This window comes from Dermacentor silvarum, chromosome 1 (assembly GCF_013339745.2).
Source record: "Dermacentor silvarum isolate Dsil-2018 chromosome 1, BIME_Dsil_1.4, whole genome shotgun sequence".
Taxonomy (NCBI): Eukaryota; Metazoa; Arthropoda; class Arachnida; order Ixodida; family Ixodidae; genus Dermacentor; species Dermacentor silvarum.
Genome location: NC_051154.1, coordinates 115,379,612 through 115,405,925, shown reverse-complemented (window position 1 = coordinate 115,405,925; position 26,314 = coordinate 115,379,612). Strand labels below are relative to the sequence as shown.

The 26,314-nt window shown below is 46.4% G+C and overlaps 1 protein-coding gene across 1 annotated transcript in view; it reads right to left on the bottom strand.

The window, feature by feature from the left end:
• Positions 1–282: 282 nt before the first annotated feature.
• LOC119435495 (thyrotropin-releasing hormone receptor-like) overlaps positions 283–26,314 on the bottom strand; it is a 370,693-nt gene continuing 344,661 nt past the window's right edge. The window contains exon 2 of the mRNA XM_037702339.2: positions 283–5,308. Coding sequence (XP_037558267.1) covers positions 4,907–5,308 — 402 coding nt within the window. The 3' untranslated portion in view covers positions 283–4,906. The remainder of the gene's footprint in view (positions 5,309–26,314) is intronic.

Genomic DNA, 26,314 nt, shown 5'->3' with positions numbered 1-26,314 from the left:
TAAGTCGAATACATAAACCGTAACCACAGGAAAACAACGTAACGCAGGAAACAGCGCCAACAAGCATTCGTGTTCTGCCATGTTACTATTCCTGAACGAGACACACAGTCGAATTGACGCAGTCTATTAGGCCGACAGAGAGTCGGTTTTGCTTTTGCTAAAGCCATACGATGGATTGCCATTCGTTTCATGGTCCCATTATTCTTTAACAAAGTATGAACGCCAGTTATTTGGTGACAGTGCTGTCGTGATGGCACTCAAAACATCACACACAACTTTGCAGACGACACATTTTATTGACACTTAGCATGCGCAGATAACACAGCAAACAGTAAATGGCAACAGATAGATGACAAAAGGAGCGCGTAAGGTGGATTTAAGTTACGGTACGAAATGGTTATATCTCTTATCACTTTACAGCCAAGACACTACAACAACCCCCAACCACACGTCCTCCCCGCTTTTCAACAGAATAACGTTAACCCTTTGTTTACGAATGTTGCCTACCGGCAAAATTTGTTTTCTTGCTGAATTTTGGTACTGAATACGAAGTTTCTGGCTAAATGTCTTCAACCAACACTCAATGGCAGGCAGCAACCATCATTTGTGGGTTTAGAGCATAAACATAGAACAAGGTTGTAGACGTTCGGCGCACCAACACGCGGCGTATCTTTTGAAAGCACGGTCAGATTTTTTTTTCTTTTTGCTTATTATGCTTATTTTCGATGTGTTTGCACACTTAAATAGAAAAAAAACCTGTTTTCGGGTATTTATGTGTGCCGTCATTAAAGGGTTAACACGTTATACATACTTTCCCACATTTTTGACTAGAACACTTTGACGTGTTATTTCACTACAAAGATAGTAAGTATACTGACTCAAAACTTTAGTTTTCTCTATGACGCGGAAAAAAACCACAAATCACCTTGATTCCCATATTGAATAACTATGTGTCCGTGTAATAATCATATATGATGCTTTTCGCTTCCTAAAGAACCTTATTAAAAATTCTATATTATAGATGCTATTGGATACAGGAATTGCAGCACACGATGACATATAGATTTGTTATTTTTTTAGCGATGAAATACTGCACCAACAAGCATCCGACTTCACAATCACAGGTCATTTTTATTGTGTATTTATGTCATTTATATCGCGATAAAATAATTATATGCCACTGGCATTTCATAGAACTAGATTATATAATTGGAATTAATCTCAAACACTTTGTGCCCATACTACTCTGAAAATAGGCACGTTTTTGAGTTCCCTTGGTCCTCTAGAGGTGCGCAAGAAACCACTTTTGCGAACAGCAACGAGCGCTGTTCATTGCTGTTAACGATAACGAAGATAATGCAGCCGTTATTTAAATGTTTGCCTAAACGTAAAATGTTCTAGAACAAGAAAAACACAACCTTCTTTTTATGCTTCTCGTAATGACCTAAGATCTTCTCGAACTAAGGTTCCCTCGCAGAAGGAACTAAAACTTGAACGTTTTATCTCGGATGTCATTGTCAAGAACAGTGACAACTACAAGAAATGCTTTTTTTATATACAGGAAATCTACTTTAAACAAAATACTACCCCACATATATGTGCTACGTTTACATACATTACTGTTAATCTCAAAGATTGCGGTTCGCGGGGGCAGAAAAATGTTCTGCAAGTTCACGCATTGTCTACTGTGACGCATTTTCTTCGCAGCCACGAGCATATTCTACAATTTACGAAGTCATCAGTTCTTAATCAACGATTATTGAATAAATTTCTGTTCACCTGAGGTGCGACATTTACACCAGACGCTGCATTATAATCTCGGAGAAAACAATTTGATGGAAAAGCCATTTCGCAAAGACAGTGGGCAGATATGGCAAATTGGTTCTTTCAGGGAAACACACTTCACTAAAACACTACATACGGTACACGACAAGTAATTACAAGTTCTGTTATGTCTTACATAGTGCTTTGCGACACTTAGCAAAGTGTTCAATGACAATCGCCGGGAGCAGTTGCGTCAGATAGGTTTGATTGTGCTCTACAGCAAGCTCCGCCGGTCAATTTCGCACTTACGAAGTTAATGTCGTTGGAGCATTTTTTGTTGGTGACTGCAACCTATATAAATATACAGAATCACAAAATATATTGGTGACTAAGTGGGATAAAAAATTGCGTTTGAAGTTGTATAACAGCTTTGGTAGGTTTATGTTCTTGCGAACAGAACAATCTAGAAAACATCTGGCGCGTATACAATGACTTTTTCAGGTATTAGGTTGAATGCTTCTTTCACTGGAAAAGATGTCATAGATATTCTGAAAATTAGTCGTTAGAAAAGACGGTTTCCGGCCTATGCGAGTTTCCTTATACGATAAGAGATATCTCGGGCAACAAGTTTCGTAACATAAAAAAGGACCCCTGCTTTTGTAATTAACTCAGATAGTCAAATATGGGCCATAATTCCTCATAAAATGCTCGACGTATGTCGGGAAGGTTATATCTGAGTCAGAACATTACCCAATACACAAATTTTGCTTAGTGTCCTTAAACACTTTCTAAAACATTCGCATGCACTTATGTAGCTGTATAGTATAATTGTCTTTGCTAAAGTTACAGAGTTGTTACCGTACGGCTTTTAAAAGCTTACTTATTCTGTTTTTGCACCATGAAATGCGTGTATGTGTAAGTGTTTGCTATTTACATGGGATACAATGGCAGGTTATATATCTTTGTATACACCTATATGCTTAACTCTCACGCGGAAAGAGGTAACTAAGCACCTACATGCAAGACGTAAATACATGGCAAAAACTATTAGTGAGCACTGTCAATAGTTCTTGTTCTGTCGTAATTACGCCACCTGATTCCAATAATATGTCTCAGAAACAGTGTCAGCGAAGGCATCATCTACAGCATCAACTCATCGCAGCCACAACATCAAGAATATGTTCAAAAGCACATGACGAGTTGACAGAGGGGTTCAACAATGTCATTGATATCTTTCACAGAGCACTGACCTTGGGAAACACGTAGCAGCTCACAAACACAACGTGGTACGCGTAGAAAATATAATCTACACGATCCCAGCATATTATTTCGTGCACCCATGTGAAGCATCCTATTTACATGAAAAAAAGGAAACATTTAAAATAAGAAATATACCTTAATAGATTAGGGAGCACTGCAATTAAACTCACGGTTGGACATTCTGGTTTACCCTGTCGTTCAAGATTGCGAAGCACTGCTTCATGTGGGGTGCCCACTATTTCGGTGCCATAGGAGCATGCTACATAGAAAAGCGCGCATTACCTCTGTGGCGTGAATACCAGACACGACGTTTTTTTACATTTTGGCGTTTTCTTCAGCCGGATTAAGGTTGCTGTCCCTAGTAAAATAGACAGTCACACGGAAGCAGGACCTTGTATTTTTCTAGCTTCTTAATGACAAAGTTCTTGTAGCAACCACAATAATGTGAAGTTTTAGCGAATCCACGTAAAACGCTGCATTAAAGATGTTTTAATATGGTTAATGACACACGTATCTCTTACAGTGAATAAACAACCATCTAATAAACACCCAGTGCACAATACCTGGGAAAATCAAATGACGGGAAGCGAATAACAAGCAGTTCCATTAGTGATTTCCTGCATCTTGAGCAGCATGCACACAAGTAGCTGTCATACACTGCACACAAAGCGGCGTTTTTCCTCAACGCACGAAAGCAAAATGAGGACGAGCAGAAGTGACTACTCGCGACAAATATGCGCCCACAATCCCCGCATCCAACAAATAAGTCTGTGCACGACACTAGGTTTTCGAGGCAAAGTCTGAGCAATGTCATCGCTTGCAGAGCTGAGCCACTGGCGCCGTCCACACTGGGGATCTGCAACTCAGAAGGATGACTTGGGAAGGGTGTTTCGAATACACGGCCACACAAGCACATCTTGCGGTGCCTCTTGGCCATTCTAATCGGAGACAGCTACAGATATCATGTAGCTGGTTGATGTACGACCATGTGTCGGTGCTACCATCTGGTGATTGTATAGAATGGTATATAAAAAAATGTTCCAGACTATGGGATGCATGACATATACCGGGCCAATAGTCCAATATTCTATCAACCTCCATGCATCTTCGTCCTCTCTCTCTGCGTGTGTCTGCCTCTTGGCAGTAAACTTGCGCCTGAGCGCAATCTTTAACATTGGGGTTGGAATGAAGGAGTGGGGGATGAATGCGACGTGGTGCAGCAGGTGACATTGACGACACATTGCTTGTTGGTCGTACTTGGCATCCACGATGGGTATTGTGCACACGATGCATTTGATTTCGCAGAAGGAGAAGCAAGCAGTGAAGATGAATACATAGCTAAAAGCTCACGCACATGGTTCAGCGCTCGTTGGGCACGCTTTGCAGCGTTCGACTTATAATAACATTCCTTGTTTCATGACTGCTCTCCATACGGTTTCCAAGAAACAACACACTGCAAAGTAAAGGACTCTTCTGAATTCTGCGTATAAACAACCGCAACATACGATTGGTATATCCTGTGTCAACGCAATCCTTAAAGTTCAAACTACCTGTCGTTCTGTAGCTTGGTTGGTAGCCAGACACTCGCGCGCACACAAGCACACGTTACACTCGTGCTGGAGAAACTCCAAGTCTTTTTCCCGGTTTCTTGCGTCGCCCCTACTCTTTCGTCTGATAATTACTGCGTAGATAATCCATTCGTGGTCACTGTCCTTACTCTAGCCGGTGGTTTCTGCTGTAATCGCTTTCGTGGGGTTTGCAATTAACTTGAAGCCAACACCCACTTAGGAAAGGGCTCGAAATGAAGCACAGGCCAACGGCGGCTGTTGTGAGTCTCCGAGAAGCTGACGCTGCGGCTATTGCCGGACCGTGCCGACGCCTTTTACACCAGCTGGTGACTGGTGTCGACCAGTGCGTTCTTGTTCGTGCTGCCCTTGCCAGCTGGCGCGACGAAAGTGCTGCGGTTGAGGCGCACTGAGCCGCCTCCCACAACACTCGAGTAGGTTCCTGCCACGGTGCGCTCGGTGCCGCCGCGGCTGTCTCGAGAGCCGCGGGCGGCGCCACAGCTGAGCATGCGCTTGAAGGCGCGCCGAAACTTGATGGACATGGCGTTGTACAGGATAGGGTTGATGGCGCTGTTGATGAATATCATGGTCTTGCAGAACATGAGGTACCACAGCTCCATGTAGCGCTTCTCGGCGAACGAGTTGTAAACCAAGAGCACCCGGTATGGCAGCCAGAGAGTCGCGAACACGGCCACCACCACGAACAGCATCTTCACCACCTGCGCCGTAGAGAAAAGAAAACACACACAAATTGTCAACTCAGGCGCTACAAAAAAAAAACAATGTTATCACGTTTAAAATAAGAGCAGAACAGCAGAGTTTAATAAGCTCTCAGTCACTGGTCATCGTCAGTTCAATTGCTTTTCACCACGAATTCGAGCTTAATATCTAATAACAATCGGGGCTGTAACAATGATTTTCTTGCAGTAATGCGTTACTACCCTGATATTCAGAGCTCTCAATTTCTTACTACGTTCCTTAGTATTTAAACGCACAGGAGCAAGAAATTACAGTGTTCACAGCTCAAACAAATGGCGTAAATGCGACAGTTGCTGCATTGACTATCTCTACATGAATTGTATGTGAAGTTACATACTCATTGATCTTTACAGCAGTAAACGTGTCTGCATGCGCGCAGGGTAGTCTACGTCACATGCTTCCACATGTGCTACTGAACGGTCCTTAATAGAGCACAATGTTTATGATCCGGCATATATACCAGTGTTTGACACGATTTACTGCTGCTGCTGCTGCTGCTGTGGAGAAATGATGTGCACTCAACCTGCAGAAGCAAACATAAACTATCGCTCTAAAGACCGCTTCTGCGGATTTAAATAATCTCCACAGTCCTTCAGTACGACCCGTGCCACAACGGAGACGTAAATGTTTCCATTGTGACATTGGCTTTCTACCTGCGACTATCATTTATTCATGAAAACGTTTTAAAGCGCAATGAAAAGACGGAAGACAGAGCAACGACAATGCATTGTCATAATGAATATCAATCAACAAGCCCGCTTATCTATCTTGCTGGACTGTCATTTTGCTGAGATGTTCATAGAAGTATTGTCCTACTTCTAGCATGATTTGTGCAAGACGCAGAACAATTTCAAGTAATTTTATATCGGTTTTGGCATAACCATCCCAACGGGGTATTAACCGATGTATTTGTAGCAACATTTTGTCAGTCTCACGCAGGGTAGAAAATGGCCAACTGAAGGCTTGCAAGGAGAAATAGCTGCTCAAGCACGTTTCAAGGTATACTTGCAGGTTGGCAGCTTCATTAAGTGGGACGCTTTCTTCCCCTTGTGATCGCCTCCACTGTTTGTTTGTTTTTTTTTGTTTCAAATCGGGGCTGTGATTGATCGGTGACGTTCATGGACCGGTATTAAAAAAAACGTTCTTACGCCAAAGCTGTTCGTGAGAGCATATTCCAGGCAGTCGTGATGCACGAAATAGCGTAAGCGAACGCGGCCTACCAACGGCAAAAGGAAAAAAAAAGCTTTCGGAATTCGGTGCATGATTCCCAAGTTTGCCTCGCCTGTCCACGCTATTCCAAAGCGCTTTCGTAATGAGACGCCCGCTTCGCTTCGAAAGAAGACTCGCAAGCGCAGCAAACATAATTTTTTTTATTATTATTAGTGCATGGATTGAATCAAAGTCACAGGCTGCAATCCTAAACCTCACGCAAAGCGTAACACTAATCACCGTAACTTGAGCCAATCGCGCTTCCCAATTCCATGTTTTCCGCTTCGGGGCCGGTGCGGCTCCATTGTGTAACAAGTCATTAAATGTTCGAGGAAGAGCTCGCGTACTGCTGACATGAGCTTAGTTATTATAAAAAAACAGGAATACAGTTTGCTTCTTGTGAATTTTCTCCCTGTTTGAATTCTTGAATAGCACGGGTTGAGTGCGTTCCAACGAGTGGGGAACTCATACATTGTTCATAGTACACCAAATGTAGCCCCGTATGAAATGTGCAGAGGTCGGCAGACCATTGGCGTTTGATCGCAGTCGTCTTCTGTGACAGAAGATACAAACGCATAACACGATAATGTTTAGAGGCAACGCGTTGTCGTAACTGATAAAAACAGGGTATTTTACATTGTTTCTGAGATGTGGAATAGGGTGCTACTAGTGCCCTAATATAATGTGTGCGCCAAATGTAAGGCCTTATATGACTTTATTTTAGCCTTTAAACACGCGGCGGCCATAGAAATAATAAATATTTCTATATCCTTGGACAATGACATTTGTGTACTCTACAATTGTGGCTTCTTGAACAAGAACAAGATCTGACATCTGTTCTAAATGAATCATTTTCCTAAATATTAAGCTAATAAATCCGTATAACTTATCACATTAAGTCAAAAATTTGTGAACCACTCAGAGCGCAAGTGAATTATGCACTGGTTATGGATTTACCCGCATCAAGCAGCGGGAAACTACGTGTTTTCGATAATAGTTTGTATTGGAGCTTCACCTATTCACCAGCTGCAAAAAAAAAAAAAGAAAGAGGAAAGGAAATATGGTCTATGAACGACTAATTTCGCGTATCCTTGGTCACTATTATCGTATCTTATTGCGCCAAAAGCGCACTGTCTTAAGACATTCCGTGTCGTATATTGAAAACTTAAAATTACAGAATGTAAAAAAAAAATGGGTACGTTTATGACAATTTTCTTGGGTTTGCTAAAAATTTAACTTTTCGTTGTTATCGCCGTTCGTAATTTGTGCAAAAACCTTTGTGCAGCCATGATCTCTGGGATGGTAATTCGGTGCAACAGATGATAAAACAATAATTCAAAATGAAAAAAAAAATATTATGATATACGGACCAACATTGCAAGCAGAGGAGAGAAAGACAGTAGGCAGGGATGTGAAGCTAAACATTTCGACAGAATTACCTGTCTGGTTGGGAAAATTGATTAAGACTTAGAGATTGACTCCAACCAAATAAGGAAATTTACTAGCCCTACGTTTCAGAACCAATTCGGCTCCTTCTTCACGGGGTATTCTTCGGGGGTGGCGGTGTGCCGCGGCGCCACCTCCGAAGAATACCCCCTGAAGAAGGAGCCGAATTGGTTCCGAAACGTCGGGCTAGTAAATTTCCTTATTTGGTTGGAGTCAATCTCTAAGTCTTAAGGCAGGGATGTTAACCATAAATGCGCCTGTTGGGCTACCCTACTCTGGGTGTCAGGAAAGACGGAATAGAAAGATGAGATAGAGAGAGGAGGGGACGGGGGAGGGAGAACGCGGTGAGCTCGCGCACGCACATGGAGGTCCTGAGCAAGTCAAAGGCGTTTACATAGGCCAGTCGCCCTCAAGAAAGACACAAGTGCCTTCAGAGCTTTGTGGGCCGACAACCGATGGGGACGGTCTTCAAGTACCCCTACATGGACAACGGCCGATCGTCCAGTCATCGCAATGCGATAGATAATGTTTGTCTTTCCTACTGAAATCGATGGCAGTGACACATTAAATATTCGATGTTTTCTTCGTTGCCGCAGACTTCGCATGCAGCACTGTCGGTAATTCCAATCAAAGCAGTGTACGCCTTCGTGAAAGCCACTTTCAGCCACAGCCTGTATATAGAGAAGCGATGCCTCACGTCGGTGAAGCGCGGGTGGAGGTCGGAGTTAGACCAAAGGGATCAGTTCGTGTAACCTGGTGCACTTTATATGTGGGGTGTTCCACTCTGTTAAAGAGAGCTTGCGTGCCAGGTGACTAAGCTGCCTTGCAACGTCTATCCTGGAAAGAGGACTGGGAACACTGTGTTGTTCTTGATGTGACTCATGGGCAGCTTTGCAGAGAGAGAGAGAGAGAGGAACGAAAAGGGAAAGGCAGGGAGGTTAACCAAGGACGTGCCCGGTTGGCTACCCTACGCTTGGGGAGGGCGAAAGGCGAAGAATAGATAAGAAGCGAGAAGAGATTTCTTAAAAATCGGTTCTTCTCAAAACTCGCGAAACAATTTGGTTAATGGCACGGATCAGTGACTTTCCAAGCCCTTAATCACACAATAAACAGGTATCTATGTATTACAGCACAATAACAGCCAAGCATGCAATTGGTAAGGCTCATGTTTTCAACTCTGTCGGTTCTTATGTTTTCATGTTTCTATGTAGGATTTTTTCTCTGACCGGCTCATTCTCTTTAGTAAAAAAAGTGACCGAGTCATAGCAATCCGAAGTAAAGCACCAAGCGACTGACACACCTACTCTACACCTCTCCAAGCTTAGACAATTCTTCTATCACTTCCAACTCTCCCCCAGCAATCTCAGCAATCACGCCCTCCAATTTTCTCTCCATATCTGGCGGCGCTCCATCGACCCGAAACCCTCACTCGACACACGTCGAGCAGGCCTCGACGGGACGCACGATTTCTTGGCGACGCTTTTGATGCGCTTTAATCCGTTCCCCCGCAGTAGCACGGCGCACTTAGGCTTTCTTAACGCCAACATGCCAATATGAGGGACTTGTCCGGGGGTTTTCGTCGGAGCCCCACCATTTTCGGCCTATTACACAGACGTCGCCGCTGTATCACCTCCGCTTAAATAGGCACGTGCAGTTGGAAAAGATGGACGTGAGTTGGCGACGACGACCTAAGCATTAGAAGCGTTGTTAGATAAGACCTCCGATCCGGCCTACAAGTGGTCGCAAACAAACAGCCGCATCTGTCATCTTTCCCACAGATACCAGTAGGTTCCTACAACGTGCATAACTTCGTGCAGCCGTCTTCGAGACGCGTCTCGCGATTCACCTTTGATGTTAGACTTGTAAGTGCGACCGCCACAGTGCAACATTTAAGTTTAAAATGCAGCTCTAAGGGGAAATTTAGCTCTTCCACAGCTGCCGTGGTCGGTGCACTTGATCTCGCGGAAGTCTGCGCTTTCTGTCTCATCTTTGTGGTGTCTAATAATGCGCCACCATGCGGCAAAGCACATTAAGCGGATATAGTCATGGCCTAGTTCAGTGTGTTTGCTTTTGCTCCCGGGAGCTCTAGAAACAGGCCACAATACGACACGCAAAGCCAACGCAAGGGCAGCTCAAATAGGCTTAAGATCGACACGTAGGCGCGATCACGCTGTCTTCCCATACAGCCTCATCGGAGCTACAGATGGCTGAAATCAGTCCCCCGTCGCAGTTCTGTTTGTTGCGCTATGACTACTGTCTCGATCATGGTCAGGTTGAAATGGGACTTAATGGCTTCATCCAATGGTCTATTTTTCCCGAATCAGTGAAACTATGATCCCGTAAAGGCCGAAATGTTCAAAGGGCGATACATTCTAGCGCTGCAGAAATTGTCGGCGTGAAGCGCGTTAGAATTATATTGAAAAGCGTCGAAAATATTCTGAAAACAACTTCGTTGAAATGAGACCAAAGCTACACGCTGAAGCGTGACGGGCACAAACAAGCAATCTTTGTACCATTCGCCATGCTATCCTAACAACTGTACTAGCAAACAATACTTCTAGGGAGAATTTTGTGCTAATCAAATCCTGTCCCTTTAATACCAGAGTTCAGCGTAACCAGCAAACAGCGTGACTCGTTGCGTTGTAGAATCCATTCCTGAACGAGTAAACGATCTGGCCTTTTTCATAGAGAATGCCAGAAAACTGCCACTTCTGCGATCAGCAGGGAAAATCTGAAGAGTCTCTTGGTTTAAAGAATTGAAGGTGCATCAATGATTAACCTACGAAAAATAAACTTCTTTTTCTTTTTTTTTACCTTTAGCTCCAGCTATCGCATTTGGTACGTGGATAAGGCAGCAGGAAGGGAAAAAAAGGTGAAATAGAAATTTTAACGATGAAAAGGCGGAGATACACATGGAAGCACAATGGAAGACTTCAATGGAACCACAATAAGTCAGCCCTACTACCCACCAGTATTCTCACGTCACAGTGATTAAAATAAGTTGATTGATTGATTCATGCGCTTTAACGCACCAAAGGCACCCAAAGAAGCACTGCGGCTACCAGAGACATCCTATAGTAAGACATCCTAAACCGCATAATTTAATTTAATTTTAATTACGCAAGAAGGAAATGTATTTGTAAAGAAGAAATAAAACAGGAAATACGTGGCTAGGTTGCCAAGCTAGGTAGAATTGGAAGATTTAGCTGAACAAAAAGGAATGCAAAAAATATTCAATGGCGATTCAGCGGTAACTGCGAGAGAAGTGTCGTAGCAGTACGTCGCACCCATTTGAGGTCCCGGGAAATGACGATGGTCCGGAGCAGATCCTGTCAGATGTGTACACCATACGCACACACATACACACTCTTCTAAGCTCTCTCATCCGCTCTCTACCTCTACCACGTGACCGGCTTCCGACGTCGACTTCTCACAAGCACACTTCTTTTCCACTTAGACAATGTTAATGCTAATGCCTTAAAAAAGGCGTGGACAATAAGCAGAAAACTCGAAGGAAGGAATTGACGTCACTATGCCCGGTACATATACGCCGGAGTGAAAGAAGTGAAGATCTCAGCCCTATTCAATGAAAAGGCTCGCTCATTTTTGTTAGCAGCGCTAAATCATTGTTTGAAAGACCTTTGCCGCAAATAGGACACACACAAAGAGGAAGACACATTGACGACGACAGGGTGGGTGGCCATTGTATGTTTGACGGCCGGGTACATATATCTCTCATGAGACTGGTATAAAGTAACCGCAGCTGTGGTCTCAAATGCCAAAGTAAGGCAGTGCCTATGACTTCATCCCGCATATGCTTTCTCTGAAAGCACCGCATTTTCGAGCAGCGGCTTTCATGCGCAAATTCGTATGATCTGACCTCGGCGAATGCCTACAACATTGCAATGCGCCTTTTAGTAGCTTAGCTTTTTCTTCTATCCAACCTATTTAGCTGCCGTGCCATCCCACTTCGTCTTATTTCTTTCCTTTCGTTTCCCATCGGCCAGTGCACTGCAAGAAAGTGGGGTGCCTTCTTCGGGTTGGGAAGGGGGGTCACTTTACAGCGCTTAAATTTTTCAACTCACTTTCGATAAGAAAATTGTGTCGAAGATAGTGCCGCCACTCGTTCTTGTTTTATGTTTATCGATCTTCTCATCAAGCACGCATCGTTTGGAGTTCCTTCGCAAGTGTTCTGCCCAGAAATGCGGGAGAAAAAAAATTCGACCCGGCTAAATAAGGAATAATTGGGAAAATAATAATATGGAATCCTGTTCGTCTTCTTTTGTAAATTGAGAGCTCCAAACAAAAATCGAAGATGATAGTAAAGAAAATACTGGAACACACAAACATACAAAACACGTCGCCCGCAAAATAATTTAACTACTGGCCGCGGGGAAGTCGTGATTGAATGCACTTCCCCCCCCCCCCCCCCCCCCTATAGTGTGCCCATGGCAGTGCCTACTCAGCGAGCGCGCATTCGCGGATCACGAGCTTTCTGCGCGCTCTTCTCTTAAGACGCTGCTGTGATTTCGGCTGCTCAGCTTTCTTAACTTTCCGTCAATTCGTAGTTTTTCGCGAGGCTGCTTCCTTCATTCTGCTGCGCGCGGACGCTGTACGAGGAGTGTGGATACTCTGAGGCGCGTTCTCACTGCGGCAATGCAAATTGCGTTCGCGCCAAGCTGCTATCTGCCGTGTGCCGATCACTTGGCACCACGAAAGAGCAATTTGCATTTTGGTTAACGGATCTCCGGAGCGCTGGCTCGGAGCCGGAAGGAGGGTGACGCTCGAACGGGTTCAAAAGAAAGAGAAGACAGTTAAAAAGAAACCCAACAGTCCATTTTGCATCCGAGAACTCCATTCGGATTGAGCATCTCCTCAGAAGTGGCCAGGGTAATGCTCACGCGGCGATATTTTCCCCAGGCGGACTTCGCACTCCTGTACGACTCTCAAACTAATCTCAAGAGCTGTGGCTGACAAATGCGGAGGGAGATATGGAGCACAAAGTAAACGTCGGCGCAATCGGCAACTCAAGCAGGGGTGGTTAATATGTGCATATAACGCACCTTGGTATTGTGCAAGTTTGAATTCACTTTAATGCAATCTCAGTCAAGCGCAATTCTCATACGCGGATGGAGTTGTTTGTCGTCTTTAGGGAGCTACTTAAATATTTATAACGGCAATCGACAATGGGCAGCGCAGGCTCGTGAAGCTTTTTCAGGTAACGCGCGAAATGCATTGCTGAACGCCTCAAGCAAACATATTGATGGCAGCGACGGTTTGCGAAGGTTTGCGAAGGGAGGCTTTGTCTCGCGGTGACGTGCGCTGCATTGCTAAGCGGCCGGAACAAATAGTCGAATGGCATGAAATTCGTCGACATGCGGCTATGAACACTGCTTTCGAATGGCACCATTATTTATAGGATTAGCAGTTTCTAAGACTATGCGCCTCTCTGGGCACAGTTTTTCATTTCATGATGTTGTTAATAAACGAAACGAGTTCGAAACTTGCGAAACGAGTACGAAACTTGCCAGAGGTGCATGTGAACGAAGTGGTTAACAGACTAAAATTTTAACGTCAGGAGTCGAATTCACAAAGTTTTCATACGTAATTATACACATAATATGTCCCGCATCAGGATTAGATGATTTTTTTTCTTACTGGCAATTCTATCGTAAGAGGGTTTTGTGAATACGGGCCCCGTTCTTTAGGTGTCATACGCTGGTAAACGTGAAAGTCTGTGGTAATAGTAGTATAGTTAAGGGAAGTATATTGAACACGCCCAACGATGTCCATGCAGCATTACTATTAGAGGTACGGATAGTAGGCACATCTCTACTGGCGTTATATAACGTTTTTAGCAAGAAGCTGTATGGTGAGCATTCTCAGGGGAAGAATCGTTATATTGCTTGCAAACTATGAGATAGATTTGTAAAATCGTGATTCATGACTTTTACATTGCGTCAGCTGCAGCTGTAAGGTTTGATGTCAGAAAGAATAAACCAAAGCTATATTCCCTGGATTGCGAGTTTTAAGAATGTGTGGCCGCATTCACAGAGCTCTTTTGTTGGCAAGTGCGGTTTGCTACTGGTCAGCTGCCTTTGATATTGATATATTCGACGTCACGATTGGCTGGCGTCTGCTGTCACGAATAGTTTTATAGAGTATGAACGTTGTGTAAATACGGGCCTTGGTGTGGGCTCGAAGATTCTTCAAAATCATGCAGCGACATAAATCGTTGTCGCCGCCACTAACGAGTGTGGGATTTTTTGTTGGGAATAGATAAGAAAGGCACACCTCTACTCGTCATGATAACGAGGCCAAGACGACATTATTGGTGCAACGTTCACACACACACGCACACACGCACAGACACACACACACGCGCGCGCGCGCGCGCGCGCGCACTGCCTTTTCAGAATGAGAGCGAACGTTGACGCCAGATTCGTCCTTATAAGCCTAGTGCCAATTAGTGCCTTGGATGGAAAAAAAGATGCACCGCGATGGAAAAAAAAAGAAAGAACGCACACAGTTTGCAAATTCACAACGTAAGACGATAACACAAAATGATGAGAAACTTAACAAACACGTGTCGAGTTCCAATATCACTGCTTCGCAGCGCCTTGCCAGAATTTAATTTTGCCCTTTTTATTCTGCCCAATTTTTTCCTTGTGTTTATATCACATGTGTCCCACTTTCTCCGAGTCAACGGACGGCGTTGCTCCGAGGAGAGAGGAGCATCAAGGCGAATGTAGGTGCATGCTGCGTGACTAATCTGCGTCCTTTGAATGCAGGGCGTAGCTAAAGAAACGAGGGGAGAGCAGCGAATGAAAGCAGAAGCAACAACGCGTGGCCCCGCGACAGCTCCTACCGATCACAAAAAGACTGGTGGCGAAAGGGCGAGGAAAAGGGGCAAAAATAAGCTGACCCTATTTATACGCACATCACCCCCAGGCTGCCTTGATACGAGATTAAAACCACCGAAGCGCGGCGCATTTCCAGCGCCGCGCTCCCACCCGCCTTTTATTTTATTTTGTTTTATGTTCAATGTCCAGCGATGTTAGCCATCGCGCCGGCATCCACTGCCCAAAGAGCAACTTTGCTCGGAAGGCGTGCCTTTCAGGCTAGCTTAGAATTGCGGTCGCATTTTTTTTCCACTTGAATAGTTGTGGTCAGCCACGATACTAGATGAGTTGACAGCGCTGAAATGTATAATAAAATGAGAGGGTCCCGGTTGACATCATGTAAGTATATAAAAGAAATAGTTTAAATTCCAAAAGTATCCGTATTCTTTTGGTTTTGTTGAATCGTGACCTTCAACCTGATCTTTAAGCGAAGCAATAGCGCGGATGGACAGGTGCATTCCGTTGCAGTATTGGTTCGTCAACGCAAAGGCGAAGGTAGTACGAAAGTGGATTCCCTGATTAGGTGGGGCGCGGTCGTTTAGTGCGCACTACAGTAGTCGAACGTGCGACATTAAACAGTGACACGAAGTGAAATGCCCCATATAAAAACATAACTCTTGAATGATAACGATTCCTATCACCAAGTAACAACCATATTCTCTCGTTGATAATGCATGCGGGCACTCCCGGCAACAAAGAGGTGACGCACCAGCGTTTGCTCGAGTTTGCTGTGTGACCTCTTGAATTTGCATTGGTGTTACCCATTGATATCGACCTAATAACATCCTTTTGCCGCTGTGATGACTTCGTCCTATACGAACGGCAAGGAATGTGCCTATGAGCCGCCATATCCTCCCACCCATTCTTTCGGACCAGTTTCAGCCGATCTAACGCAAGCAAGGTCGCCATGATTCCGTTCGTGCCGACTTGTGTGAACGGTGTTCAAGAACGTTTCAGGTTTTATCTGTGGATATAGCTAGTACCCGCATTTTCTTGGCCCGAGTCCGAAGTTCGTATCAAATTAACTATAATCTCCGTGCACTGGCAAACTAAGATGACTTTCGCTGGTACATTCGATAAATGCAAAAAAAGAATACATACGCACTGCATACAAGAATTTGAAGCGTTTTTGTGAACTGTGCGTTGGCCGTGGTGCCCACTTTATATTTTTGTGCCCTAAGGATTATAAAGTCTGCTTCACATGCTGCGATCACTGAAGCTGTCGCGGGCTCATCATGTCAATGAGGGATATAATTACCAGTACGCTGCCACATTCCAGACACCCGTGGTTGCCAGCAGCCAGAGAACACGTTCAGCAAACTTTCTAGATTGCTTTATTGCGATAAGAGGATTGCATTCTCTTAGAAGTCTGCGGTGGCTGGCAATAGCAATCAACAAGCATCCTGTGACTATAGACCACCAGCCCCTAAATCATCCTGTCGTTGTCCACTGCACTGAAGTACGCCTCGTTGGTTTATTACTCAACCGAACGGCTTCCTTACTCACGCCGCTTTTCGCAGAAAAGCGGCGTGAGTAAATATTAAAAAAAGATTAAAAACAGGCTTACGAGAATGCCGTTGGGGCTTTTACTTCAGACAGTTTGGACTGACTTCTTTTAGCCTTACGGTGTCCGCAACATTTACGCTCCTTTCACAAGTTTTCGATAACGTCATTCTTTCTGGTACTTCAGATGAATATTTCGTAATAATTCTAGACACTTCAGTGATGTAGGCTTCGTGACAGTCGATAACCTCTGTACAAGATGTGTAGTCTCACTCAGGCTTACGGTCACATCTTTATTTTAACATATTTTCATTATTATACCACTATCCTAGTGCATGAAATCAAGAACCTAAGCTGTAATACAAAGAAAAACCCATGCCATTGGCTGCTTTAGGTAGCCATCGCATCGTGTTAAAGTTACGATTTCATCAAATGTTTCTAAAATTTATAGCTTTCAATTATAGTTTTTTCCGCGCGATAACCTGAAACAGCTACCCCCTCCCCCTGCGCAGAGTAGCCAACCGGACAATTAATCTGGTTAGCTTTTCCCCTCTTGTTTTTTCTCACTCTCACAACGTTTTTTTTTTTTGCACTAGCTTGTCTACGTGTGTTTTAAGGTCACTATACAGATGACGAGAACGCTCACAATTTCTGCCATATACCCAGGCATGCGTAGCCTGCCATGTGAAAAGCCACTACTAGGCAAAAATACCTATAGTGGAAAAAAATTAGGGCTGCTAATTGACCCACCGCGGTAGCTATGTAGCTAGGCGTTGCGCTGCTGAGTACCAGGTCGCACGTTTGATCCCGGCCGCGGTGGCAGCATTTCGATGAACGCCGAATACAAAGATTAAGTCACTTTAGCATACGCCAAAGAGGGTGAAGGCGTAAGCCTGCGCGCTCAAGAGACATTCATTACATTACTTGACATTCTCATTCGAATGCGTTGTTACTTCTTTATTGCTTGTTTTCTCACACCAAACGTCCTGGGTTCTAGCGAATTAATTGACGCTACCCTAATAAACTGTGCATTAATTAACTTCGCCCTAATTAACACCAAAGGTCATGGGTTCGACTCCCACCAAAGGTGGAGCGTGCGACTCCCACCAAAGGTCATGGGTTCGAGTGCCCTAATGTACTCTATATTATTTAACTATGCCTTAATTAACTTCACCTTAACATCAAACGTCCTGGGTTCGACTCCCGCATAAGTTCGAGGGTTCGAATACCACTGATGGTCGTGGTTTCGAGTGCCTGAATTACCTTTATCTTAATTAACTTTGCCTTTTTTGTACAATGAGCGGCATCAGAGCCAGCTGTGGAAGAAGACAACGACGAACTCGAGAGCAGTGACACCGGTCCTCCAAGCTCGAGAGCAGTGACACAACCCTCCAGGCGGAAGCTGCGCTTCCGCCTGGAGGGTTGGATTAGGGGTGAGCCGAGGAAGGCATGTGATCATCCGCATGGCCTCTCGGTTCGCGGTTTCAAGCTGGTCCTTATCTCTCAATGTGAGGTGTTGAAACTGAGCTAGTTTGATAGACAATCCGAGGTAGAAGGATCAATCGCGCCAAAACTCTGACCATTCGATCGAGAACAAGCATCCCCAGTCTTTCGAGAAATGCGGCGGATAAGATGCAGGGTATTATCACTTTTCCGACGTGCGGAGCGAACCCATGTAGTCGCAAAGCAGGATGCGTCCAGTTCGACTCTGAGCACACGGATCCTTGATACCGTGTTGAGTGGTTGGCCATTTAGGCTCAAACAAATAGGTGTCTGCAGGAGGCAACGGCGACCTCGTCTATTGGTGATGGACATGAATGCAGTCTTTGTGGCAGAAAGTATCAGTCCTATGGGGGCGCATCAGTCTGAAGTCTTGTTCAGGGCAGTCTGGAGACCATCCTGCTGGCATTGCAGGTCTGCATGTAGCGTCCACACTGTCACGTCGTCCACGTACAGAAGAATGAAGGTATCTGGAATACCGGCGAGTTGCCACGCGAGGGGCAATAGGGCAATGTTAAACTGTATTGGAGCCAGCACCGAGCCCTGGTATTAACCACCGCTGTAGTTAATACCTGCAATGGGTCAGACGGTGTAGCCGCGATTGAAGCGTTCAATTCCTTGCGGAGTAAGTCCCAGTTGGTAACGTAGCACCGATTATCAGGGGGTGGTGATCACTACCCCAACAGTCCTGCTCTCGGTCCCAGCAAACAGCCCGCGTACCCAGCCACCACGAGAGGTCCGGCGAGTACGGTGGGGCACTGGTATGATCCCAACGGCGAGTAGAAGTGTCCGGGGTATTCAAAAGGGCAAACTGCGCGTCAGTAAACGTGTCTAATACAATACTGCCTCTCCCACTAGAGGAAGGGTAGCCCCACGGCTGATGAGGCGCATTGAAGTCTCCCCCGACCAGCACTGGGCACCCAGGGTGAGTTCGACGAACACTGAGTACAGTTATTATTGGAAGAGGCAAATGCGAATTAACTCGTATAATCATTGAAAGTGCTCACACTGAAAAGCTCGGCGATGCTTCTGTTAGCAAATCGTCCCTGTCACTATCCAAGAAGGAGTTGGAATTCGTGCACATGCGTTAAACATAATGGTTTTCTTTGCCTAGTCTGCAAGTAGTGTCATTTTACCATGTGCTTTGTTGCCTTGCCTTAGTCTGCAAGTATATTAGACTATCATATACCATGTCAGTAGACACGTGCTTGTGAAGCGAGAGGAAAACATTCAGGGTATAAAAGTGGCGTCCCTCCCGGAAATAAGTCGTTGTTGGAAGTTAGCGCCTGTGTGTGTCTTCGTTCTCTTCTTGTACGTCTGTGTGTTTTTTGCACTACAAAAAGAAAATCTGCAAACATGTTACACCAACAAGCCCAAATGTCTACACTGATTGACTTTATTGGCCAGTCCTCGGTAGTTCCACTGCAAGACCCAATGGTGCCGAGTTGCTTTCGAAGGAGCGGTCATTGTAGCGGTGATAGATTGGCCAGCAGCACCTTTGATAGCTCTTGCAGTTGGTGGACCACAAAATGGATAAGCTCAGCCGGGATCAGCTTGGCCTGTGTCGATACACTGCCGGAAGATGATTCAGGTACAGAGCGCGACAGGTCTGTTTCACATGCCGGATTTCATCCTGCGGATTGAGCGAGAATGACACTTCGTTGGGCCAGGCGCGTTACTTCCTTTTGGAGCTGAGTTATCTGCTGATCCAGCTTCGCCATATAGTCTGCAGTCGTGTCAGTCGATTTAGTCAAAGTCGTATCACGCTCAGCACGTGCTTTGACCCGCTTGACGATGTCGCTGTGCTCTGAGCCATCGTAGTTAGCGGTGTCCGGATGTGTTAAGGTTAATGTGTCTTCTTCGCGAAGGGGGAGGGGGGGGGACAGCAATGCGAACTGATTTCTCGTTGGAGTGCCACTGTCCCTTCCATGCGGTGTCATTGAACGCTGTTGACGCTGGTGGCTGCGGTGGGCTTTGATAGCCTTCTGTCTATTGATGTTATATCATCATCGTCTGTTTTGCAGAGTCTGCATTTGTATGTGGGTGTCTCGGGCGACTCCATAGAGGCGTCTGTGGGATGTGGACACGAGGCTCGCATATGACCGGGACGGAAACATCGATAGCAGTGTACCACCTCGGGCTTATACACATGGAACTGAAGGATGCATCCATAGTTCGTAGTGTGGTTCGGTGGAGTCCGAAGACTTGGAGGTTGACGAAGCACGTGCGTCCATGACCCATGTAAGCTGCCGAGGGGGGGCATTCCCGCTTGCAGGGCGGTGTTTCCGAAGCCCGGATCAGCCGAGCGCTTCGCACGGCCATTTGGTCAGGCGGAATAAGGTGGTGGTTTGGTCATTGTCTCCGCTGCAGGTGCCGGTACTGTTACATGTGAAGAACGCGGGCGCATTGCCGCCGCCAGTCGCAACCGGCGAGCCGCCGCGTCTGTTTTGGGGAACGTACCGCGTCCAACTCTAAAGCGAGCGGCACCAACGGTGGTCAGTCCAGGTCGTCGTTGATGTCTAGGAGACGAGAGCCCAGGGCTGACCCCGCAGCCTCGTCCAAGGCAGACCGTTCCTTTGCCTGCGTGGCTAGGCAGCTAGTCCTAGTAACTTTCAACCAGGGACAGTGCCGTAGTCGTAACGCAGGCGAGGCGGCAACGGCTGGTGCGGCGATAGCTTGCGAGCCGGTGCTATCAGCCGAGATTCACGGAGTGATCGAAACACGACAGCTCTTATCGGCAGCTGGCGAGCAAGTCTGCTTAAAAACGCTTGTATGCCATATGTTGAGTGCGCTTTAATGAACCCTAGGTGGTCGAAATTCATAAAAGTCATCCCCCCTCCCATCCTGCTATATATGATCATGCGTCGTGGTTTTAAGTGACGCGTAAAATTCTGAAATTTAATTTAAATTAGGGCTGCAAAATAAGCCCACTTGAGACAGAGACGGCCAAATGTCATTGCCATTGTTGTGGGAATTTGTTCTTTCTTCCACCCCCCCCCTTTTTTTAAATTCTTGCGTCGATAGAAAAGGCGGCTGACACGACTGTTATTACATTCTCCTTGGAAGTCCGCGTGTTACCAAGCTGCACCAAGAGTCCGTGCTCGCCGAGATTGTACCATTGCCCAATACTGGTAAGATGCTGTGGTCTCAGAGTGCAATTCCCAGGGCCTGTATAGGCAGCGAAATCTCATTTGCCTGCTCTAAAGAACTAAGTGCAGGTCACATAGAGCTGCTCTGATGGTTTCTCAGAAGAGTGCTGCGGCTTTCTGTGGGGAATTACCTTTCTCTCGTTTTATTCAGCATCACAGGAAAGTCGAACAGGGATGGGCCATTTAGGCACTAATGAAGCAAGACAAAATGTTCTGTTCGTAAACACGACCGGATGGTGTTCACTTACCTTTATGTACACCAGTCGCAAGGCAAGTTTGTAAAAATAACATAAAAAAGCAATCACAATACATATAAGACCATAAAGGCACGCGTCTTAAGTGCACCGATCGGTGATGTTGGAGCCTGTCCGGCGGCATCGTGCGAACAAACAAGCAGCTGCAGAAGGACTTGATCAGACAGAAAGCGAGGGGAAGGACCGTGTCTGGGGCGGCAGCGCTAAGCTCGTCTTGTATAGGAGCGAAATTCCTGTGGGTCCACTCTCTGAAGCATCGTCGTCGCAGCTCGTTAGCAGCGCTCAGACGAGGAAACAATTATCCCCGGCTGAGAGGCGCCGGTGGCTGAGGATCGTTTATCGACGAGGTCCAACAAGCGGACTCCGCAACGGGGCTTTACCCTCCCCCCCCCCCCTTCCTTCCCATTGCTCTGACTACACCCTAAATAGAAAAGGTCTCCTTTTCACGGTGTTTATAGGTTCTGCAAAGAACCCGTGTTGTGGTTGAAATTAATCCCCGGTCTTAGTTTTGCAGCAGCAAGCCTCACCACTTCGCAATTCCTAAAGATCGAAAAAAATCCTACAGGACTGTTTCTCTCTTTTGGTTTCCTTCGTTCTACAGTTCGGGAGTTTGTTGTTTGCTTTTTTTACGCACACGCCGAACTAAGCATAAGAAGATGTATAGTGTGCCAAGGTTCCTCCTACCCAGTGTGGATTTAGCCCTTTATGCTTCTTGCGCCGAGGCTTAAGATAGGAAGATTTGCCATCGGCCGACCTTATACCGGCACTGCCACCGTGACACTTGTCATGCCGAAATAAGTCCATAGTGGCCTAAGCTCAATACCGTTCAATGTGAAGCGTGCAATGCTACACGAAAAATAAAGCGGTAGCGCATGCACAAATAATGACACCGGCTCGAATTAAGGCTTTGAACTTAATGCACAACTGTAGCAGGCGAACGAAAAAAAAAATTTTTTTTAATGCTTTAGGGCATTTACGAGGGATAAAACTTACGTGGTTGGAGTCGCGTTTTCCTGAGACAGTACAAGTGACATAACGGCACAAAGCACATGTCGAATGCGTGGCAAGAGGAGAGTGCATGCATAATGTTGTTTTGACCCTCCTAAGTAGCTTAATGATTGGCTTTTTCGATGCCTAGAAGTGTTTACGCATTATTTTAAAAGACACCTAACTTTACAAAGGAACAGCTAACTATAGTGTTATCGAGGACATTTTATAGTTTTACTCGAGCTACGTTTTTAGTAGATCACATTAAACAGCCTCGCGCCCCTCGGCAGCGTTTATTAAAATCTTGGTGGCTGTTGTAACGTCAGCAGTCATGTATGTCATATTTGCGTGCTCGCAAACTACTGCTAGATGCGCATGCGCCGAGATATAGCCTGTGCTTATATAAGCACCCGAGTATTGTTGGGAGTTCTCTTCTTGTTGTTGAGTTGAGGGCTGCCAGCGTGCGCCTCGATAATAAAGTATGTTCCTAACCCGTTGCTAGTGTCAAGCTAGAACAACTGGCGACGAGGATGGGATTTGCGCCGGGTTTCTAGGATGCTCACCATAACCAGGCCGAACTGAAGCATGGCCGACCACTGTTGGGAAGCTACCGGAGTTCCAACCAGATGACGGCAACCTTGAGCTGTAACTGGAGCGGTTCGAAGTATTTGCCGCGGCCAGTGACATAGCCGAAGGCAAGGAGCTCCCGGTCTTCTTAACTGCTATAGGTTAGAAGGCCTACGTCACGCTGCGGAGCTTGCTGCTGCCTAAAGCACCAGCTAAGACGTCATTCAACGAAGTCATGGACGTTGTAAAGAAGCATTACGCTCATAAGCGCTCCCTGGTCACGGAACGGTATCGGTTTCAACAGCGAAAGCAAGAGTAGCATAAGGCCATCGCAGATTTCATAGTCGAATTGGAGAAACTCGCTGCCACATGCGAATTCAGCACCTTTATGACGGATGCTCTGTGGGACCGGCTTCTTGCTGGGCTACGTACCGAGGCAGTACGGTGTAGGCCGTTGGCAATGTCAGATGACGAAGTGACATGGGAGCACACGTACAGCGAAGCCATAGCCGTAGAAGCGGCGACGCAAGACACGAAAGACATGCCGTAACCCAATGTCAAAGGAGCACCTTCAGAAACAGAAGACATCCACTGGCAACAGAAAATCGCACAAAAAAGCAAAGCACCAATGAGAAAAGTGCCGTCCCAGTCCAGCTTCGCAAAAGCAAAGTGTCCAGCGAAAGGAATGAATGAATGAATAAACCTTTATTTGAAAAAGTGACTTGTCAGTCAAAGTGGGAGGATCCCTGTGGTGAAACGACGACGACGACGACATTGACTACATGTGCGGCGCGTCGCGGAAAGAAGAGAGAGAGCACGAGGTGGCGCGGCAGAGAAAAAAAAAAGAAGAGGTAGAAGGCACGAGCGCAGCAGAGGCGTTGGAGACGGCGTTCGAAGAGCCAGGGTTCGAGAGGGTTGCTCGGGTGAACCGCTGGGCAACCTCCTGACCAGTTGCGTTCCTGCGGATGTCGGTGACCTGTGCGGCGACTACCTGCCCGCGAGACTGTTCCCGGCTAGTACTGTTCCTGGTCGTCTGATCTCATGCCAATCCTCAACGTGCGAGCCGCCGCCACCGCTAACCCAGCATCGCGACAAGTCGACCCACTACGTCTTGCTCAGCAACCAAGTCGTCCCACCACGGTCTCCTTCTACTGAAGACGACGAGGACGTGAGCAAGAACCTTGTAGCGTAGGGACTTCGCATGCATGGGTTATATGTACTTTAGTCACTGTGTGATGTGTGCGTCGTGCTGTTTGTATAGTGTTTTACAGAGTGCTTAGTTCTAATATATGTTATCTTCAAACCTAAACGTCTACTGCTCCATCCTTCACCGCACCGCACGTCAACAAACGTGACGGTCCGCAATCATCTCACTACATTTTTGGCGTCCGCGACAGGACAAAACTCTCTTTAACACCTTTTGAGAGTCTCACTTCGTTTATGTGCGGTGGTTGAATATGGATGCCGAAAAGCTGATAGGTCTTGGTAAAGAGTTAGGACTGTCAGGAAAGGCACTCCAGCAGTGGATAGAGAAGGAACGCGAGAGAGAAAGCGAGAGATATACGCTACAGCGTGAAGCTGCTAAGGAGGATCACGACAGAGAGTTAGAGCGGCAAGCCGGAGAACGCCAGTTACTTGAGCTAAGGCTACGCGTGCAAGAGTCGCAACAACCTAGTCAAGCAGGCACAGCTGAACCAAACGAACGCAGCGCGAGCAGTCAAGGTTTTCGGAGTCCGCACAAGCTAATTCCAGCTTTTAATGAATCCCGGGATGAACTCGACGCTTATATTCAAAGGTTCGAGCGAGTAGCCACTGACCAAGGATGGCCTCGTGACAGGTGGGGTCTATCCCTGAGTTTGTGCCTAACAGGGGAGGCTCTCACTGTTGTCGGACGCATGTCTGCGGAAGATGCGACTGACTTTGCAAAGCTGAAGTCAACATTACTTCAGAGGTTCCGGTATACCGAAGAGGGTTACCGAATCAAGTTCCGAGAGGCCACACCAGAAAATGGCGAAACAGGACGCCAATTTGCAGGCAGACTGCTTGGTTATTTTGACCATTGGCAATAACTGGCCAAAACCAAAAGGACATATGACGCCTTGAGAGACAGGGTCGTCTCGGAACAATTTTTGCGTCGATGCGACCAGAAGCTCGCGGTATTTTTGAAGGAACGAGGCTGTAAAGATTTGAGCAATTTGGCCGCAACAGCGGATCATTATCTCGAAGCCCAAGGCCTGACACACCTGGCGAGAGGCAGAGAAGAGAACGCGTATGTGAAGAGCGGGACGGTGCCAAAAGAGCCAACGAGCGCTCAAGGAAAGCCCCATTGCTTCATATGCAATAAACGAGGCCACAAGCCGTCTGATTGCTGGTCTGGAGCCGCAGGGAGTAGGCCCGTGAACAATGTGAAAGGGAAGAAGCCACAGAGCTTTCCCAAGAACACGAAGGACCGCAACGAGGCTTTGTGTTCCAGTTATGAACGTGGCCAAACAACGCAAGAAAGCACCCTGCGCGAACAGTGCCAAATTTCAACAGACATTGAAGACACCCGATGTGACAAGATTGGGTCGGGTACGGAAAGCCACGTCGGTCCGATACGTCGAACAGCACGAATGCCGACAGCGCAAGGTTATCTGGAAGGTCAGCCAGTGACCGTTCTCAGAGATTCAGGCTGCGACACTGTCATCGTAAAACGCGCACTTGTTCCAGCCGAGAAACTTACTGGGAAACCGCGGACTGTTTATTTATTAGACAGTTCCGCTCAACACCTTCCAGAAGCGGAAGTTGATTTCGACTGTCCGTTCGACAAGGGCACGGTACTTGTCATATGCATGGAACGGCCACTGCATGACGTTGTGTTGGGCAATATCAACGGCGTCTGCCCCTCTCTCGAGTTGCCTGGAAGCGAAGCCGCGCTAAAGCCTGAAAAACGTACTGATGGCTGTCTACATTGCAAGGACAACACCGAACCTGTTTGCGATGATGATGTGGCTGCTGTATCACGATCCGGTGGCAAAGAATCACCAAAGCTGCCAGTAGTCATGCCAAGCCCGTTGGACGTTGGTCCCGAAAGATTCGCGAAAATGCAAAAAGACGACCGGAGCCTCAGTGGTTGCTTCGCGGACGTTGGCAAGACTAAAACGACACGATCAACCACTGCTATATTCGTCATCATCTATGACCTTCTCTACCGGCGGTACAAGTCTGCGACACAGAGAGAAGTGAAGAACGCTGGCCTGACCATCAAACCCTCAAAAAGTGAAGTTGGATTCACTTCTGTGAAGTTTCTAGGACATATTGTAGGCCATGGTTCCTTACGTCCACAGACGGGGACACTCGATAAAATAGAAGCCGCCACGAGGCCGACCACTAAAAAGGAGGTCCGCTCATTTCTTGGCCTTACCGGTTATTACCGAGACTTTGTGCCAAATTATTCCGAAGTGTCTGCA